A 21,306-nucleotide genomic window follows, 5' to 3' on the forward strand; every position below is an offset into this window, starting at 1 on the left:
AAGAATTTTCAGAATGGAACGAAAATTGGTTTTCATCAATTTTTATAAAGCAACAAGCATAAATATCAGGAAATAAAGGAGACAAGGTATAAAATATGCTACACTTGCATGCAAACAGATAATGAGAGGAACATTATCATTGACAGCAGTTTAACCTGTCATTAAAACATGAAATAAATAAGAAATCGAAAATGGATTAACATACAAACCAGCTTTTACATCCATGACACACATGCATACAGTTCTGTACAAAGACAATTATCAAGAGAAAAAAAATATCCATATTCTAACAGGGATTCCCACCCAATTCAAGAACTAGACAAATCATTGCACTTAAAAAAAGAGGAAAGGCTTTGAGCACAATAAAAACTGGTGGTATTGAATGACCATATTCCACTGTAATTCTCAGTTACGTATAACCATTAAATGTTGATATGACCGTTAAACCAATATTATAATTACAATGGAAAACAAAAGCATCCAACCATTCAATCTAACTCTACAGTACTCCCTGAAATATCTCATAACTGCAACTGAATTTTGTTTATACCTCTTGACATATTTATCCTAATAAGCGGATACCATATACTGTGACACCAATAATCTAGCTGCTTGTTATAGGCTTTGGATGAAGGATAAACTCATTAGTAACACGTAAATTTTCTAGGCATAAACATGAAATTGTAGTTTTCATAGAAGTCTAAGTTAATTCACTTCAAAGGTATAAATGGACCCAAAATTGGGGACTGATGCCAATTGTTTCTCTATTATAGTAATGGAAGCACTGCTGAGGTCATTCAGTTAGATTCAACTTCATATAGAATAATAGACAAGGAAAGATTTTCAAACACACTGGGGTAATTTTTTCAGAATATAGTTGTAAACTATATACTGTATGAGCATGGTTGGAATGATTACCTTAAAATAAGATATACAATATATATATATACATATATATATATATATACATATATATATACATATATATATACATATATATATACATATATATATATACATATATATATACATATATATATATACATATATATATACATATATATATATACATATATATATACATATATATATATATACATATATATACATATATATATATATATACATATATATACATATATATATATATATACATATATATATATATACATATATATACATATATATATACATATATATACATATATATATACATATATATATACATATATATATATTTATATATAAATATATATATATATTTATATATAAATATATATATATATTTATATATAAATATATATATATATATATTTATATATAAATATATATATATATTTATATATAAATATATATATATATATATTTATATATAAATATATATATATTTATATATATATATATATATATATATATATATATTTATATATATATATATATATTTATATATATATATATATATATATATATATATATATATATATATATATAAATATAAATATATATATATATATATATATATATATATATATATATATATACTGGGATATTTTAAACAATACAGCATGGAAAGCCTGTAAAATTAAATTACCTGCCTCAGTCAACATTAACATAATGGTTTCATGATACATAAAAAATATACATTTTAACATCATGCTTATCAAATGACTAGCTTTACATATGCAAATCATTAATAAGCCCGTACTAATCAAAGAAAATTTAGATGAAATATATGGCCTAAATAAAGAATATACTTTATGTACTTTGTCCCTTTTTCTAGTAAAATTATAATACTGTACACAAAGTAAATATAAGAACAATTGTATTTTCACATCTTTCTATTTAAAATTAGGATACAATTATTACTTATTGTATCATATCAAGTTTATAAATAGGTATATAAAACAGAGCCACATTTTCCAATTAAATTTTTTTTAAAGAACAATCAGTAGGTATGAATGATTAGCACCTTAAAAAATGTACACTACCAGCATTTTGCATTTATATTTATAGTAATGTACTGGAACTGAAGTCCAGCCCAAGGCTGATCACTTTTTTTTTATTTCCAGAATTTCATCTAAGGCTATTAAAATTGCTGTGACAAACAAGCTTGAGCTGACAAAACTAAACTGTACTTTACAATTTCTTCTTCTATGAATTAATATTGAAATTACCTTCTCATCAGTAGGAGATCTTTTAATTGATGCCCCTAAGTGATTTTCATCCATAAAAATATAAAAAAAAAACCTTCCAACTTCAAGATAATTTTTTTTCATGGTATGGCATAGTGAAAATATCATTTCAGCAAAGGTTACTTCAGAAGCGATTACTGGTATTTAATAATGAAAAATAAACATTAAGTCATAACCAGACTATTAATATTACTTAAGTGTTTAAGCACTTTAGAAAAAAATGTGAACTCTCCTGTTAAGTCCTTTGATTTCCACATTATATTCAACAATTTTTTATATAAAATCTTTACTATTTATAGACATTTTTTAATCATAACCCTAGTTTCAACATGCTACAATATTTTGACTGGAATAAATTCCTCTATAATAGTTTCTTCAATTTGTTAAACCTTTGGTTCTAATTAAAATTGTTTTAAGGCCTTTTATTTTTAATAAAATTACAGTACTTGTGATGCTTTGAATTTTTTCTTTTTTTCTCAATAACAAAGTAAAACGGAAAATTGAAATGCAAGAACACAAAAAAGGAATGATTGTTTTTTTAATACAGTACAGCTGTGCAGTACTTGAAAAAGTAGTACTGTACTATTCACCTCAATCTAACTAATCATCAAGCTCTGTCCTAAAACTACATACTGTATCCTTGATGTATACTTCCTCTTATTTTCAGTAATTAAAGCTTCAAAACTTATGCAACCATTACTGAAACTTCCTTCAGACTTGTAAATGGTTAATGTATGATTAATAAATACTTGCAATTTCTTCTTAATTTTTTATGATAAAAAGTAAATGAAGCTTCATCTATAATTTTGATCAGTAGCTTCATTTATAATTTTGATCAGTAACATGTTCAGAATCCTTCTAATCATGTCTTGTTACATGAAAGAAAATTATAAGAACAGTCCTAATAATAAAACATGTTTCTTTAAAGGTTCAAGTCCAATACCTAAATACTGTAATAAGTTCAAAATAATCATAGTTGAAGTTTTAATAAACTTGACATTGATATGTTGAATGAATAACTCAAAAATTTTCAAAATTACTTTCCGCTTCACATTGAAGTAGTGAATAATATCATCTTTCTCTTAGCATTGAATTTAATAACAAAATCCTGATCCTAGGTCTTTCCAGTACAGTACATGAAAAAACTGTATTATTCACGATGGCTATCACAAACTATTAATTATTTATGGAGCTTTCTTTGTATTGTGTACCACAGGCAAATACAAGATGATGATTTTTCCCTTTCATCTAACTTTACAGTATATCCAGGTCCATTCCAAAATACACATTGCACGACCTGTTATCCAAAAGTGCAACAGGAATTTGTTTTACGGGCAGTCTTGTAGAAAGTTTTAGACTGCATACTTAACATTTCTGATTTACTAACTAGGTCATCTAATTTTTCTCCACGTTCTAATACAGCTTCGATAGTATTGTGCTGAAAATGAATAAAATGAAAGCATTACAATTTCAGACGGAGATGAATATGAAAGCAACAAAGTTACTTTGGAGTAAAGTTCCAAGTCACAAGAATATAATTTAGTATAGTGTAATTAAAATCATCATAAAAAAATATCTCGTTATAAAAAATCTCATAAAACATTATCTTTATGTACAAATGCCAAGTCATCTGTATTGAAAACTGCAAGATAGGCCCAGCAAGACATCCTCAAGACAATTTGTTAACCCTTTTAACCCCAGGCTCTTTGGAAATTTCCAACCCTTAACCCCCAGGGGGTTATTTTTTTCCCAGCACATTTTGCAGTATATTTTTTTTAAATTGCTCTAACAGCCTTAATGTTTGTCATAGAGAGGTCAGGTTGGTCTCATTCTCTTGGAAAATGCCTGAATTTTTTCAAAAAAATTATCAAAAATATGAAAAAAAAAAAATTTTATAGCATTTTTTTGCAAGGACGTACCGGTACGTCCATGGGGGTAAAGGGATGGTTTTTGTGAAACGTACCAGTACGTCCTTTGGGGGTAAAGGGGTTAAGTAATAGTTCAGTATACCACACATCAAATAATGACTACAAATCTATTGCCTAGTACAATTACTAAAGACCTGCCACATAACCAGGAGTAATAACTGAAACCTGCACCATACATACTTCAACCTACCTGTACTTCAATTTTTTTTTTTTTGTAGGCGCTTATTAGCTTCTAATCACCATGCATCATAACTTCCTCCAAGTGCACTTATTAATTTTTTAATTAACACATTTTTCACCAGTTATTACAATTTACGTATGGCAAAATTTTTTTATTTCTATGAAATTCTCCTAATTGTTCATATTGTTTCTTCTCTAGAAGACCAGTTGCCCGTAAAATTTTTAAAATTTTAAAACTTCCCCATTTTCTGTCACTCAAATAAATACATGCCCTTAACAAAGGAATGGAACCTATTACTGTACAGTAGTGATACGAGGTAAGAAGCCAAGGGTTGCCGCTTCAGATACCTTGTCTTCAGTTGTCTCCATTGACCGGTCGCGATCACATGCTCTACAGATTGTTTACATACTGTGCATTAAGATGTCTTCCCCTGGTTTAGTTAGCAATTATTGCCTGCAATGTACTACACAGATATTATTTCTGAAAGGACGTGATCTGTATTCCCTATGTGTATCATGTCGGAGGCAGTACTGTGATTCAAATAATCGTTGTAAAGAGTGCTTCACTCTCGGTACCACCCACGGAAAAGTTTTGATGGTTCCCAATCAAATTAGTTCTGAGTGTAAAGGAAACTTGATGTTAGTTCAAGTAAAACCTGTGGCAAAAAAGGCTAGTTGATTATAGCAGAGATGACAACAACAATTACATGCCTCCATTTTTGGTCAACACACAAGTTCAGTCATGTTTAGTTAGTGATGAGCTTCAAAAGGTCTTGATGTCATTTGCTTCCTTTGTTAAACCTCAAAAGTCAAGTGACTCCTCCTTAGTCATGGTAATTCTGGTCCTTCACACCTCATTGCCAAATCTAACCTGACAACCTGCCCACCCCCAAGGTCCATCTAATATTAGTAGTTTCATTCAGTAAGGGTTCTGAAAGTACGCTGTACTCTACAGATTTTATTACTTCACACAGAGCCTTGAAATCTTTACACATTTTAGCTCCTGCTGCTGCTGCTGAACCTTTACATAACTACAATTCTAGTTGCTCTATAAGACAACTAGATTACGAGGTAGGGAACTGAGTGGGTTGTCTTCATACTAATATCCCTCCATTCACTAAAAGTAAGCACTTCTCATCAGTGTCATATTAATAATGTGGATGGTATGACATATCGTATAATTCTTTTAAACTCGGAGGTGAATGAAGTTTCCAATAAAATTGATGATTTTTATCATGATTCAGATGATAGTGTACGCCCTTAGCTTGCAAGCTCAACTACATGCTCATCTCACAATAAGGTTACTGGGCTTAATGTAGGGGCTAGTTCTTTCAAAACGAGTCTACGCACTCCCGCAGCTACCCCTTTTCCAAAGGGTAAGCAAACTGAGAAATCAGCTGATGTTCACATGGCTTCTCCTGCAGGACAGGAAAATGAGGCTAAGGAAAACTCACAGACAGAAGATGAAAGTGAGGAAGTATTGCTTTTTCAGTCTTTTTGTAACCTTACTACTGGAATACTGTATATAGTACCCTAATACTGTAAATTGATTGAGGTAATTTTGGAAGTCTCTCATTTTACCAAATTGGAAAAAGTGGCTACTTTCAAACCAGTTTCCACACCTAAAATCTCAAAATTTGTTATTGATAAATTCAAACACATGATGTCTCGGATTAAGAAAAACTGGAGATTCAGGTTCACATATAGCGCTTGGACCCTCTTTAACAAAGACATGCTAATCTGTATAAGAGTACAGTAATCAATTACATTACCTCACGAGTGAGGACCTTAGAGTAGGAATAAGAAGGCTAGCAGATGTCACCCTCTAAACCTCACCTGGAGCCTAGAGGAGGCGCACCTGATGCATGGGCACATCAAGCTTACATGTGAAGGAGATCTAAGGAGTCTCGTAAGGCCTTTGCACACGCGGGGGGGGGGGGGGGGGGGATACTGGGCCGCCGGTGGATTGTGAACACTGACACAAGTGGGCTCCTAGAAGCTCTGCCCTGAAGAGCTGGAAAGCACTGGTGACAAATCGCTCTGGCGTTTCCGAGCTGCTGAGGGAATGTCCAGTCACGCAAGGATGAACTCTTGCACCTGTGGGGGTGTCTGCCAAAGGATCTAGAGGGTCAGCATTCTTGGAGGGGTGAGGATAATGTGTATCTTTTTGCCAAGCAAGCTCAGCGTGCACGCTTACCCCAAGGGGTGTGCTTGCAAGGATAGTACTCTACTACAGTTCCTCAGGAAAGAATCTGCGGAGAAAAAATATTAAGGGCACAAGGCTGCACAAAAGGAACTCCCTTCTCCCAAAAGGTAAGTACCGAAGCCAATCCCGGCAAATGCAGCAACGCTATCTGCTGAGCCTTTGACTCAACACCTCTAAAGCCTATTTTTGGGGGAACCCACAAGTTCCAAGGATGACCAAGGAGATGCAGAGCGTCAAGAGTCTAGATTCCACATGGGGGTGGGGTTTCGTCGCTTCGCTTACCTAAAGGTTGCCCAACAAAAGCTATCACTCTTACCAGATCGTCCTCCAGAGGAGGCTGAGTTGGCAGAGGGAGGACGCGTACAGAGGAGGAAAGCAGAAGTTGGGACTTTTACGCCTCCGTGGACTCTACCCCGAAGGTAGAGAAAACCAAAAGACTACTTGTTCCGCCTCCCAAGTACCGCTCCCACTGGGAGGCGGCCTCTCAACTGGCAGGGCATGGAGAAGCCTGTGTAGGAACGTACAGAGAAGGGAGGCACTTCTCGGACGATTCTACCCCAAAGGTGGAGAAAACCTAGACTACTTGTTCTATCTTCCAAGTATCGCTCCCACTGCTGGGAGGAATGTCCTCTTCACAAAGGGGAAGTCAGTCTCCATTGCTGACCTAAAGGTACTGCAAGAGTGGCCCTATTAGCCAGGACCTCACGCTCACAATGTTAATATAGCCAGAGAAAAAGATAGAGCAGAAGAGCTTTCTACCGGCTGAAATCAAAACTGACCTAGTAGTGAGTGAGAGGGGGGTTACAATGCTTTCCCCTGCTATCACTGGCCATTCAAAGTTTAATGGCCATAACACCAGCTCGTGCTATTATCTTCTATGTAAAGAACAAAGGTTTGTATTTGCGTAGGAACAAATATTTTTTAAAGCTTACTTTGTTCAAATTGTTGTTTGTTGATTTTATTTCATGCCATAACTTATTACTATTTTCATCTTGATATTATGCAATACAGTATTGCATCAAGACCATACATACACAAATGTTCTTGAGCAGAGTTGTAAATGGACTCTAAAGAAATACTTATATCAAGTTAGTTTAATAATTATCTGCAATTGTTGAGTGGATCTGAATGGTTTGGGGGCGATTTTGGTCTTTTCTTATGGTTCACTTAAGGAAAGTGGTGGCCGATGTGGTGATGTCCCTGACTAGTGAACGCCAAACTAGGGTTCGAGTCCCACTCTAACTAGTTAGTTTCTGTGGTCACTGCAATCTCACCATCCTTGTGGGCTAAGAATGGGGGGTTTGGGGAGAGCCTATAGGTCTATCTGCTGAGTCATCAGCAGCCATTGCCTGGCCCTCCTTGATCCTAGATTGGGTGGAGAGGGGGCTTAGGTGCTGATCATATGTATAAATGGTCAATCTCTAAGGCATTGTCCTGCTTGATAGGGCAATGTTACTATCCCTTGCCTCTGCCATTCATGAGTGACCTTTAAACCTTTAAGTAAAGCAATAGCCAATTGCATCTGTAATATCAACGATCTGACAGTCTTACAGCCTCAATGATGTAAGTTTTCAATATTTTTAGTATAATGGACCAATTTAAATCATCCAAAAATTATTATTGGACTAAGGAGGAGCTGGATTATCAATGGTTGTTGTTTGAAAATTATATTTTCATAATAAAATAAATTTTTGAACATACTTACCCGCAGGGCTGGGGAGTCGGAGTCAAGGCCAATTTATGGACTAGAGGAGTCGGAGTCGGTAAAATTCCACCGACTCTGACTCCTCAAAAATGAAATTTTTGCGCTGGAGAAATATTCTCTTTTGGTATCCTGTCACATTTTTTCGAAGTCGCTCAAAAAACGTTTCATATTACCCGCCGTTTTCTTTAACACCCTCTCGAATAAAGGCAGTCACTGGGAAACACATATAGCTCCTGCCATCTCTTGTCCAAAAGCCAAACCAAAACAATAATATACATGCGATCAGCTGTTCTCTCCACGCACGAGTCTCTAGACATTAAAGTTTATTTCATGGTTAACTCTTCATTTAGTCACCATTAGCCATTTAATAGGTAGGAGTTGTTACTGATTCATTGTTTTATGCATCACGTATATGAATAATCTTAGAATTAAGTCATTATTTATTTGTAAACATCATGAAATGACGGGTGTTTTGATTACAGTTTCGTGTAGCCTAGGAAAAACTGAATCCAAGAAATTACGTGAAATGTTTTCAATAAAACAATTAGTTACTAGGCTAGTAGGCTGTATCATTATGTATCCAATTCCCATGATAATGAATATTAATCATGCCCTGTTATTCAGATGAGCAAATAAAAACTATTTTATAGGAAATATATATCGAAGAAATGAAGGCATAGCCTTATTTTATTTAAATAGGAGTCGGAGTCGGTTCTAAAAAATTATAGGAGTCGGAGTCGGATGTTCAGAGTCCCGACTCCCCAGCCCTGCTTACCCCGCTGGTTATATAACAATAGCTTTATTCTTCTGTCCGGCAGAAATTCAAAAACTTGTGGCAATAGCATAGATATGCCAGGTGTACACTAGCGCCACCACGGTAGCTAGGCCGAACTATTCCTCCCAGCACCAGATTTTCCATGCCCATAGGTCTCTAGAGGGGAGGAGGGTGGAATTTTAAGTTATATAACCAGCAGGTAAGTATGTTAAAAAATTTATTTTATTATGAAAATATCCTTTTTAAACATTTAAACTTACCCGCTGGCTATATAATAATAGATGATTGACACCCTTGGTGGAGGGTCAGAGACAGAAACATTGTTGGAATTTCACTTGTGTTAAATAAAAACAAGCTTAAGAGTTCGTACCTTTTAAGGAAGCTGACTTCAATGATTCTCTGCCTCATTATGTCTGCTATCCTTATAAGATCCAGCGGTCCACTCAGGGGGTTGAAGATCTCTAGGAGCTGTCAAACGGGTAATAACCTCTATGTTGACAGGACCTCAACTAATAATCTTGTTCCGGGCGCTCTCAAGGAACAAAATGACCACCTGACTAAATCAAAGATTGCGGAGGATTGTCGACCAATCCTCACGAACAATCATAAAAATATATAAAAGCTCCAAGAGAAGAACAAGGGTACTAGGGATTAGGGGAAACGTAGTGGTAGATCCTTCACCTACTACTGCACTCATTGCTATGAATGTTCACAAAGTGTAGCAGTCCTCATAAAGAGTCTGGACACGTTATAAGTAATGCGAGGTATCCATGATGTTTTGCAGAGAACGGTTTTGTTTAAAAGCTACAGAAGTTGCCAAAGCTCTAACTTCATGAGTCTTTACTTTAGGCCGCTTAAGGTCTGCCTCACCACAGTGTGAGTGAGCCTCTCTAAATAAAAGTCTTATAAAAATGATAGGGCGTTTCTAGACATAGGTAGCGCAGGCTTCTTGACTGTGCACCAAAGAGCCTCTGAATTGCCTCTTAAATCTTTAGTCCTGTTCAGATAAAACTTCAGTGCTCTAACACGACAAATAACTTTCTTCCACTCTTCACTCACCATATCTGAGAGAATAGTAATCTCGAAAGATTTAGGCCATGGATGAGGACATTTGTTTTTGGCCAGGAATCCAAATTGCAAGAAGCATAAGGCTTTTCTGTTTCTAAAGCCAATATTCTTGCTAAAAGCGTGAACTTCACCGACTCTCTTAGCTGTTGCCAGACCTACTAAGAAAAGAGTCTTCAAGGTCAGATCTATAAAATTAGCCGAGTGTAAAGGCTCGAATCTGTCACTCATGAGGAATTTTAAAAACAATATCTAAATTCCAGGCTGGTGAACCTTATCAACGCTTCTTAGAAGTCTCAAAAGATCTGAGAAGATCTTGAAGGTCTTTATTATTTAAGGGATCTAAATTCCTGTGTCCGAAGACAGCTGCCAGCATACTCCTGTAACCCTTGATGGTCGAGGAGGAAAAAAATGTGCTTTCTTCTAAGGTTTAAGAAGAAATAGACAATTAGTGTTACAGAGGTACTGAATGAAGGAACCGATTTAGCTCTACACCACTCTCTAAAACCTCCCACTTAGACTGTAAAACCTTGATGGTAAAAGTCCTCCTTGTACTAGCGATAGCCTTAGCTACCTCCTTCGAAAACCCTCCAGATCTAGGGAGTTCTTTATTATTATTATTATTATTAAATGCTAAACTACAACCCTAGTTGGAAAAGCAGGATGCTATAAGCCCAGGGGCCCCAACAGGGAAAATAGCCCAGTGAGGAAAGGAAATAAGGAAAAATAAAATATTTTAGGAATAGTAACAATATTCAAATAAATATTTCCTATTTAAACAATAAAAACTTTAAGAGAACAAGAGGACGAGGAACTAGATAGAAAAGTGTGCCCGAGTGTACCCTCAAGCAAGAGAACTCTAACCCAAGGCAGTGTAAGACCATGGTACAGAGGCTATGGCACTACCCAAGACTAGAGAACAATGGTTTGATTTTGGAGTGTCCTTCTCCTAGAAGAGCTGCTTACCATAGCTAAAGAGTCTCTTCTACCCTTACCAAGAGGAAAGTAGCCACTGAACAATTACAGTGCAGTAACCCCTTGGGTGATGAAGAATTGTCTAGTAATCACAGTGTTGTCAGGTGTATGAGGACAGAGGAGAATCTGTAAAGGATAGGCCAGACTATTTGGTGTCTGTGTAGGCAAAGGGAAAGAACCGTAACCAGAGAGAAAGGTCCTATGTAGTACTGTCTGGCCAGTCAAAGGACCCCATAACTCTCTAGCGGTAGTATCTCAACGGGCGGCTGGTGCCCAGGCCAACCTACTACCCTAAAATAGATTGAAGGCAGTCAGACGTAGAGCTTGGAGGTTTAGATGGTTTCTTGCCAAGTGGGGTTGTTTGAGAAGATCTATTCTCAATGGCAGGCTTCTTGGAATGTCCACCATCCATTCCAGAACCTCTGTGAACGAACTTCTTGATGGCCAGAAGAGAGCTACTAAAGTCAACTTGGTTCCCTCGTGAGACACAAACTTTGTAACATCTTGTAAAGTACAGTACTTTGAATGGTGGGAACGTGTACAAGACCATGTCATGAGCTGCTTGACGCTCGGGGTCACATTGTGCTTGATGATTAATGTAGTGTCTCGATAGACGCTTGACGTCACGTCTTACAAGACGTCCTATTCCGCTGGAAGCTCGACGTCCTGTTAGGTGGACGTACGACGTCACGTCTGTTTGTTTGACTCCTTGCTAGGGAGTTGTAAAGACGTTCGTCATCAAGAACATCTCGACTAGTAGGCTCACTACGCTTAGTGTCCGGGCGTGAAGTTACCTGACACTCAAGATCCAGGTCTGTTACTCTCTTGTTGTATGCAGGCCGACAAACTAGCATGAGCGAAGAGAGCTTCTGTTGCAAATCTAGTGGTGTAATAAAAATAGGGTCAAACTGTTGTGGTACAGGAGACGTCATGTCTACCACAAGCTCTCTTTCTACACCGTTTAATCACTGTTGTGGTACAGGAGACGTCATGTCTACCACAAGCTCTCTTTCTACACCGTTTAAAAACACGCAGAGTGTCCAGAAGACGATAACCAGTTTGATGGTGGAGAAGAAGCATGAACTGAAGCCATGCTAGGCTCAGACAACTGTCCTGCAACTGAGAGAGTTGGACGTTATTTGACAGTTGCTGACATCATAAAAAGATGTTTGGTAGGAGAGTTTTCCTTCGGTAGAAAGAAAAAACCCTCAGAACAGTTCGAAAGACTACAACCAGAAGCTTGCGGTGTCAAGAAAAGACGCTGATTGACCGTGTCCATCTTCCTCTTTAGAAGTCTGGAAGTTGATGCCAGCCTCGTCTGGGAGCCGAGTCATCTGAAGACGATGAAAAAACTTTCACCTCACCTTTCCTATGATGAAGGTGAGAGACCTGTGAGGCGTCAAAAGGTATGCCTCTCGTTTCCTTTATCGTTCAATATTTCTTCTCTCCGGGAAAAGGAGCTAGAAGTAGTTTCAAATCGACATTCCTTGGAAGAGGTCTAAGGATAAGAAACAACGATATGACCTCACAGACGCACCCTCTATTTGAGGGGTGGTGCTTAGCCCGAAACAAAGAACTCAAAACTGAACAACTTCCTCCTATACACGAACTTTCCGGTAGCCTGAAGTTCAGATGGATGGGGAAGTAGAAGTAAGCATCCTGGAGACCTAAAGAGATCATCCAGTAGAGCTTCTTTACTACTGCAAGCATAGTCTTCTGAGTCTCCATAGAGAAATTTTGTTCTCTGAACGTAGCTCGAACAGTATGAGACTGACGTTGGACGTCACGGTTTGTTTGACGTTCGACGTCACGAGCTTGTTGCTCGATGTCATGTATAGCTTGACGCCCAACGTCACGTTGAGCTTGACGCCCAACGTCACGTTGAGCTTGACGCCCAACGTCACATTCAGCTTGACACCCAATGCCACGCTTAGTTGCCTGGCAATCGTCGCCGCGCTTTGAAGGTAAACGCTCGATGCCACGCTTGGCCGTTTGATGTCTGATTTCAAGAGAAGCAGACACTCAATGGGATATAGAAGCCTTATCATGCTGTTCAACATTTAGCTTGCTGGTAGGCCGCCTGTGCGACAACGCGTCCTGATAAGAATCATGACGAACCATTGCTTTGCTAACAGCAGGCTGATAAGACTGCATAAAGGATGAGAGCCGTTGCTTCATGCTAGCAGCATAGTCCAATTAGGATCAACATTAGGTGACACCGGTGTAGAAACACTTCGATCGCGAACTCGCCTTCCTCACCGCTTACATAACGCTCCGCAATTTAGCAGACAGAAACCACTCTGGCGGAAGCGGTGGTGCCTGTACCGTAACTCCAGACTCAGGAACAAGATCCATATCAGTCTGAACTAAAGCTTTGCCAACTTCTGACATCCTGACAGGACGTACACAGCAAAAAAGGAACACTGCCTTCTCTCACAAAAGCCCTAATGCACTTCCTGCTGTTGCAGCTGAACGTGCTGCTGCACCAACATCTGCAGTTAGGTTCTTTATGCTGCATTGAGGACGCGCTATTGCACTGCCCTATCAGCACGGTCTTTTGGACGTTGTTACTTTTCTCAGAATGATTTATTGTTAATTTATTCTCAGAATGATTTATTGTTAATTTATTCTCACCATTTATTTATTTCCTTATTTACTTTCCTCATTGAGCTATCTTTCCCTATTGGAGCCCTTGGGCTTATAGCATCTTGCTTTTCCAACTAGGGTTGTAGCTTGGCTAGTAATAATAATAAAAATAATACACACAGACTCCTTCGACGTCTTCCTTAGCGAAAAACTCTGAAGACGGGACGAGGAGCACCAGGTACAAAATAAAATGGAAACTCTTCAGAAAAAACTCTCATGAGTTTCTGAAAGTCACTCCCTTCCTCCTATAAGTCTCTAACCTAGGTAGAGATGTCTTGTTTCCTAGGAGTCAACTCCTTAAGGTCCTGAATTCTGACCTCAATGCTTTAGAGGTTTAATTCTCACTCTCCCACAGACACAAAGAATTAGTTCAAGCAGGCCTTGGTCTGAGAACATAATATCTTTCTAGTTAATATTTATTTCTTAATAAAGCGCCTGGCGTAACAATGTTCCAACGGTAGACGCTCATGGTCATGTAGACGTCAAGTCCAAAGGTTGAACGCTTGATGTCATGGAACTGCACGACACTCGGCGCCACGTCTAACTGCCTAACATTCAACGTCAAGTTCAACTGTTGGAAGCCAGACGCCATGCAACTGCTTGGCGATCAGCGACACGTGACTCTCGGAACTATGTCGTTCACTATTCAGACGCTAGCGATCTAGACGCTTGGAGCTAAGCTTGACACGCGGCGTCACGTCCAACTGCTTGAAGCTTCACGCCATGCAACTGCTCGACGTCATGTCTAACTGCTTGACACTCAACGTCAAGCGCAACTGCTGGAAGCTTGACGCCATGCAACTGCTTGACGCTCGGCGCCACGTGATTTTCAGAACAATGACACTCGCGATTAAAAACGCTCGCGATTCAGACGCTCGGAACTATTCCGATCGCGTCTAGAATGGTTGATCATCGAACAAAGAGAAAACAAGAAGTTGCACCAAGTTACAAACATCATGTCAAACTCTTACAGCAGCGATAGTAGCTAGCCTTGCTGGACGTTGATGTCCAAAGCTCTACATCAGTGTTAGAAAAAACTTTTACCTCGACTTACCTACGGCGAGGACGAGCATTCTGGGAATCGTCAACAGAAAACGTTCGAGGAGACTTCTGCTCGGGTCTTACAAGACGGTAGGCACCAGGCTACGCCTCTCGCTTCCCTTCGCCGCTTGACATTACTTCTCCCATGGGTCCGGGAGCTTAAAAGAGGTCTAAGGCTAGGATAACGACAGGTCCGAACAGAAGCACCCTCCACTGTATTGGATAAAATTCACTGCACTAATTTAGCACTAATAATTTGCCTTTTAAAACTCTTTGGCATAAAAACAAAAGTAGACACGCCCGTAGAGGGAGATCTTACTATTCTGTCAAGGGCTTGAATAAGAATGCAATAGTCACTGAAACCTATATAAAATGTAACAAAATATTTTATATAAAATATTAAAATATTAAATGAATAGATATAGGAATAAAGAATATATCTATATATTTAAACCAACCCTTATTAAGGGGTTCCAATAAAAGACGAATAGTCACATTTAACAATTGGAACATTTATAAATATTATACGAAAAAATTTAGTATTCCAAAAACGAACAAGTAAACAACGATAAAAAGAATCGTGAGACTATATCGATTGTCATGAATACTACGTCGTATAAAAATTAACTAATCACTAATTTTGTTTAATCTCTGTAAACAGATTAGCTAAAGAAAAAATAACTTATTCCTTTTATCTAATACAACTTAAAAACTATAGTTTTTAAAGAAAAATGTACTTTTCATAAATATCGATACAAAGAGAAATACTGTAATGATAGACTGAGGACCGCGTAACATAAATAAATTGAACGCTAGATAATCTTTAAAACAGATTGAAGATTATCCAAAGAAAGCATACCAAAAGGACAAAAATTTTCTTAAAATAACAATCCTTTTATTTTATATAACTAAATACTTTGTAAGATAGTACTCAAGCTTATGTCATATGACTGTGACGTCATCGATGAGGCAGAGTGTTTACCTACCACAATAATGCTTTCGTTAGTTTAAAATAGGTTGAAAAATTTCTAATCCTACCTTTTAAGCTATAACATAGCAAACAAATATCAAACAAAACCCAATAAGCGAATGCTAAAACCCGTATATAAGAGTACATCACCAATATACTGCTAAAATCCAGGTTAATCACGAGTGAATTCGTTCTATGTTGCCAGTATGGCGGCAGAAGAAAATCTGGTGCTGGGAGGAATAGTTCGGCCTAGCTACCGTGGTGGCGCTAGTGTACGCCTGGCATATCTATGCGATTGCCACGAATTTTTGAATTTCTGCCGGACAGAAGAATAAAGCTATTGTTATATAACCAGCGGGTAAGTTTAAGACTAAAATAACAGCCCCTAGGTTATTCAAATTTAGATGCATTAAATGCTTAAAAAGCAGTTGCTGAAGTTAAGGAAGAAGTGACTGAAAATATAGCAGCAAGTTTGCTTAGCATATTATTGAGAAAATTCACGGAGATAGCCGAAAATACTGTACTTGCTCTCAGCTCCCTCGTGTGCAAGTACTTTCAAAGACAATTCAAAGATGCCGACAAAAGCATTCCGGATTTCCAGCTAATCCAGTAGCTAGACATGGATTTGAAACCCCTGACGAATACAGTAAACTTGATAATGGCAAACAGTTTCTCAGATATGATTCAGACATCAAGGATCATCAAAGAATTCTAATATTTGCATCAGAAAGAGTTCTCAAAGATATAGCATCATATTGTCCTTGGGCATGTGATGGGACATTCAAAATTGTGCCTATACAGTGGTATCACCTATTGTGCATTCATGTACAAGTTATTGGTAGCAGTTTCCCACGGGTCTTTGGATTACTGCCGAATAAAACCAGGCAGACATATGAATCAATTTTCGAGCAATTGAAAATTATGCAACCTAATATAGATCAAATTGATCTCATGGCAGATTGCAAAGTTGCGATTCATAAGTCATTTAATTCATCATTCCCTAATTCATCTATCGTTGCATGTTTGTTTCATCTGGGGCAGTCCATATTTAGAAAAATTGATGATCTAGGTCTCAAAGAAAAATATAACAAACACACTGCATTCTGTCTTAAAGAGAAATGTTTTCAGCATTAGCATTTCTCTCTACTGAAGATGTTGAAGAGGCTTATGAGGAATTGATAGACGATGACGAAATACCTTCCAAATTAATTGCTTACTTTGATGTGACTTACATGGGAATCGTAAGAGGGCGTGGTGCGAGACAAAGGAGAGATATAGCTATTTTCCCATTAGATGTATGGAATGTTAATGAGTGTTTTCTTCAAGATTTACCCAGAACAAACAATGCTGCAGAGGGGTTTCATTCTGCTAAAAAACGTTCAGCGTGTGGAACACGTTTGAACATTTGGAAATTTATCAAAACCTTGAAGGAAGAAGGATTTATTCAAGGTAAAATAACTCAAATACTTCGAGGAGATCCGTGAAATTCTTTTTCCCAATATAAAAAAATCACTGAACATCTCAAAAGATTGGTAACTGGATATGAGTCAACGAGGAAAACAGAGTTTTTGAAGAATGTGGGATATAATTTGCACCAATTTTAAACAATCATTCTAATTCGTTTTGTAAAATCATTCATTATTTTACATACGTTACTATTAAAATTATCAACTTTGATTTGCTTTTATTTTTTTCACTTCAGATGTTATTTCTTACATTTCTTACCTTTAATAGTCAAAGAATCAGCTACGCTAAAAAGTTATTATTCCGCAAAGAGTAGTTATGTTATGTTGAGCAGTTTTTCTTCAATTCTATATTGTCAGACACTTCCATTTAACTTTATTTTATTTTCTTAACTAGTTATTTTCACTCCTATACTTAGGAGTTTGGCAATTAATTATTATAAATAACAAGGGAGAAAGGTTCTTACAAGGTTTAATTTTCTATTGGGGAAGTTATGGATTGGCTAGGGTTTTTTCTTTTTTCTTTTATGGATTGAAACAATCTAAAATTGGACCAAATGTTGTTGGACCAAAAGTCCATTGGACGAAAAGACATTGGACAAAAAAACGTGGACGAAGTGACATTGGACAAAAAGTCGGTACACGGCACACTATACCTAACAAGCTACACATACTTAACCTTAGGATTAAATGTGTTATTTTTCAGTGGTACCTGTATCAAGGCTTCAAAAACCAGCATTTACATAAAATACTATATATGAAATGACTAGCTATTTACTTGCCAAGGCTTAATTTAATGATACAGTATACAAGACCAGTATTGTGTTGTAAACTAAAGAAATAGGTTACAAAAAAACATTACCTACCAAAATTATTTTTGTCTCTTCTACTTCCTCTTGAACACGTGTGAGGGAATCTGCTTCCCGTGGATTCTGCCACCTTGCTAGGGTAACTGGTAATTCAGGATAGGGGATATTAGCTTCATCTGTTGTTGGCCATAAATGTGATGGAACTTTTGCAGTAAAATCATCTAAGACCTGAAAGGAAATCCTGTATTTCAATTTACTTTACAAACAAAATTAAATAACAATGCACTGCTGTATCACACCCAGCTTCTTACTATGAAATAATAATAATTTTGGTAGAAGAGAGGATGCTTGACACTACTGTATTAGCATAGCTTGTCATTAATTCTGAACTCTGAGAAAAATATAATTGGCTATTTTGTACTTGGTGATCAGCATCAGACTTGTGAATTACTTTACGCAGTAATATGTAGATTGAAAGCTATTTACAATTATGATCCCTTTCATGTCGCTTTGACTTGAGTGTCCGTTCTGACTTTACGTTGTTCATCCTTGAATATCAAATACAAAATAAAAATGTAACTACATATTTGATTCATAGCAACAATTATTCTAGACTAAAAGTGGTACTATTGGTGACCAGCATGAAACAAGGGTCAAGACAGAGCACTATGAAGTTGGCAATAATTAATTCTTACCTTATTTATCATGTTGTGGGCTACTCGATACTGATATTCATGATCAGAAATCACTACTCCTGCCAAGTTATCCGAGCGCACATACACATGACACATATACTCTGCAATAATATATATGGAAGTGTTATCCTAAAGTCATATCATAATCTACATAAAAAAGTAAATATGATAAAAATCACAAATTTTATAAGTAATTTGTATTGCTTTTATGTTCCTCCTTAGGTGATATTTATAGTGCTTCTTCCCTAGAAGCTCAGTGTAATCAACATTTACTCATAAAATTTCAAATTAAAACATTTTCCCATTTTCTTTCCCTTCAATAAACATATGCCTTAACAAAGGAATGGAACATTCCAGTCTCTTTGTCCTTTTCTTCAGTTTCTCTGCTCTCATGATATAATTCAGACATTCTCCAGATTGTTAACCTATTACTGCACATCAAGATGTCTTACCCTAGATTTGTTAACAGTTACTAAGCGGAGTGTTCAAGGGAATGGTTTCTAAATCATGATCTGTATTCTTTTTATGTATTGCCTTGAGGGAAGTACTGTGATTTAGGTAACTATTTTAAACAGTGTGCTTGCCTCACATTCCCTCCCATGGAAACATGTTTCAATGGTTGCCCACCAAGTTAGAAGTTCAAAGCACTAAAGGGAACTTACTTTTAGTTAATGAGAAAATCCAGGGAAGTCTAGGCTTGTCGATTATAGCATAAATGACAACGATAATAACATGCCTCCACCTGTTTTGCTAAAATCAGAAGTCCAGTAAATCCTCTATTAAAAGTGATAATTCTGATCCTAACCACCCAGTTGCCAAAACCTAACCTTACTTTCCAAGTTGAGTCTAGAGTTACTTTCAGTAAGGGTTCTGAAAGTTTGCAGCACAGCACTGATTCAACTGCCTCTCACAGAGCCTCAAATTCTTCAATTACAGTACTTTAGATTCTTCTGCTACTAAGACCTTGCACTCCAACAATCCTAGTCACTCTATAATACAATTTGATTGTGAGGCAGAAAACTGAGTTGATAGTCTGTATCCTAATAGCCCTCAACTCACTTAAGTAAGCATTTCTAAACAATCTTGTACTATGATGTGAATGGTGTGGCATATCGTAAGATTCCCTTAAATCTTGAGTTTCAACTAGTCACTAGCTCATCATGGATTAACTCTATTATTATTATTATTATTATTATTATTATTATTATTATTATTATTATTATTATTACTAGCAAAGCTACAATAGTTGTAAAAACAAGATGCTATAAGCCAAAGGGCTCTAATAGAGAAAATAACCCTGTGAGGAAAGGAAATACGGAAACAAACTATGAAGCAACGAATAATAGATATAAAATATCTCAAGATCGTTAACGTTAGAATAGGTCTGTAATACAGTATATAAACTATGAGGAGACTTATGACAGCCTGTTCTACATAAAAAGATGCAATGCAAGTTTGAACTACTGAAGTTCCACCAACTCAATTACCTGATCAGGTGGTCATTCCACAAATTGGTCACAGCTGGAATAAAACTTCTAGAATAAGTACTGTGTAGTATTGTGCCTTATATTAGAGAAGGCAAGACTGTTAGAATTAAGAGCATACCTAGTACTACGTACAGGATAGTAGTCTGGGAAGATCAAAATTTAAAGGATGGACAGAATTGTGAAAAATGTTATGTATAAAGAATTAATTGAACCACAGTGCCAGAGATTAATGTCCAGATCAAGAACAAAAAATTTAATAGATCACAAGTTTTTGTCCAACAAATTAAGATGATATTCAGCAGCTGAAGTCCAGACAGAACAATACTCAAAACGAGGCAGAATGAAAGAATTAAAACATCTCTTCAGGATAGATTGATCACCAAAAATCTTAGAAGAACTTCTCAATAAGCCAATTTTTCTTGCTTTCCAACTAGGGTTGTAGCTTGGCTGGTAATACTGTAATAATAATAATATATAGTTAAAGAAACTAGATGGGTAAATGAAGGCACTAGTTCACCTACAGCCCAACGAGTCCTCTGGGCACATGTACAGCAACCTTCAGATCCAGTTTTAAAAAAAACAGAAATCTGCCGATTTTCCCTTGGTTCAACCTGCAATACAGGAAAACACGGAGACACCTTGAAAGTGAGAAATTATCTCCTTTTAGAACCTTATGTAACCATATTGCTGAGAAATGCCTTAATAAGTTGATTAAGCTAAGTTCTTAAGCTTCTTATTTTTCCAAATGTGCGGTAGTAGTTACTTCCAAGACTGTTTATACCCCCTCAGTCCTCCAGCTTCGTGGTGGATAGAATTGATAAATTGTTGTCTCAGGTTCAGAAATAGGCTAGCAACCCATTTATGATATAAGCCTTCTATAATACTGATTGTGTTGACTTGCTAAGACTCATCACTCACCTAATCATGTTTTAGATTTCAATTTAATTTCTAATTTTGACCCATCATGGCGCCTCATAAACAAAAATCTTTAAGTTTAGGTTTTGCAAGTTGGTTGTCCCAGTGGAGGTCGTCTAGATAGTGTAAGAGACAAATGTCATTGGCGTGTGCCAATGCTGATACCAGGGTAAACTCAGGTGAAGATTTGTGGGGCTGTTGAGATAGCATCACAAACAACTTTGAATGGGTAAACTCGGATCAGGCTGACAAAA

General features: G+C 36.8%; 1 protein-coding gene across 1 annotated transcript in view; it reads right to left on the reverse strand.

Annotated features, from left to right (window-relative positions):
• Positions 1-2,412: 2,412 nt before the first annotated feature.
• Positions 2,413-21,306, reverse strand: part of Ykt6 (YKT6 v-SNARE) — a 65,803-nt gene continuing 46,909 nt past the window's right edge. Inside the window, exons 3-5 of the mRNA XM_068388194.1 lie at positions 18,651-18,751; positions 18,013-18,183; positions 2,413-3,630 (exon numbers count right to left, since the gene is read on the reverse strand). Of these exons, the coding sequence (XP_068244295.1) occupies positions 3,493-3,630; positions 18,013-18,183; positions 18,651-18,751 (410 nt within the window). The 3' untranslated portion in view covers positions 2,413-3,492. The remainder of the gene's footprint in view (positions 3,631-18,012; positions 18,184-18,650; positions 18,752-21,306) is intronic.

The sequence above is a fragment of the Palaemon carinicauda genome, chromosome 15, assembly GCF_036898095.1.
Source record: "Palaemon carinicauda isolate YSFRI2023 chromosome 15, ASM3689809v2, whole genome shotgun sequence".
NCBI classification, from domain to species: Eukaryota; Metazoa; Arthropoda; class Malacostraca; order Decapoda; family Palaemonidae; genus Palaemon; species Palaemon carinicauda.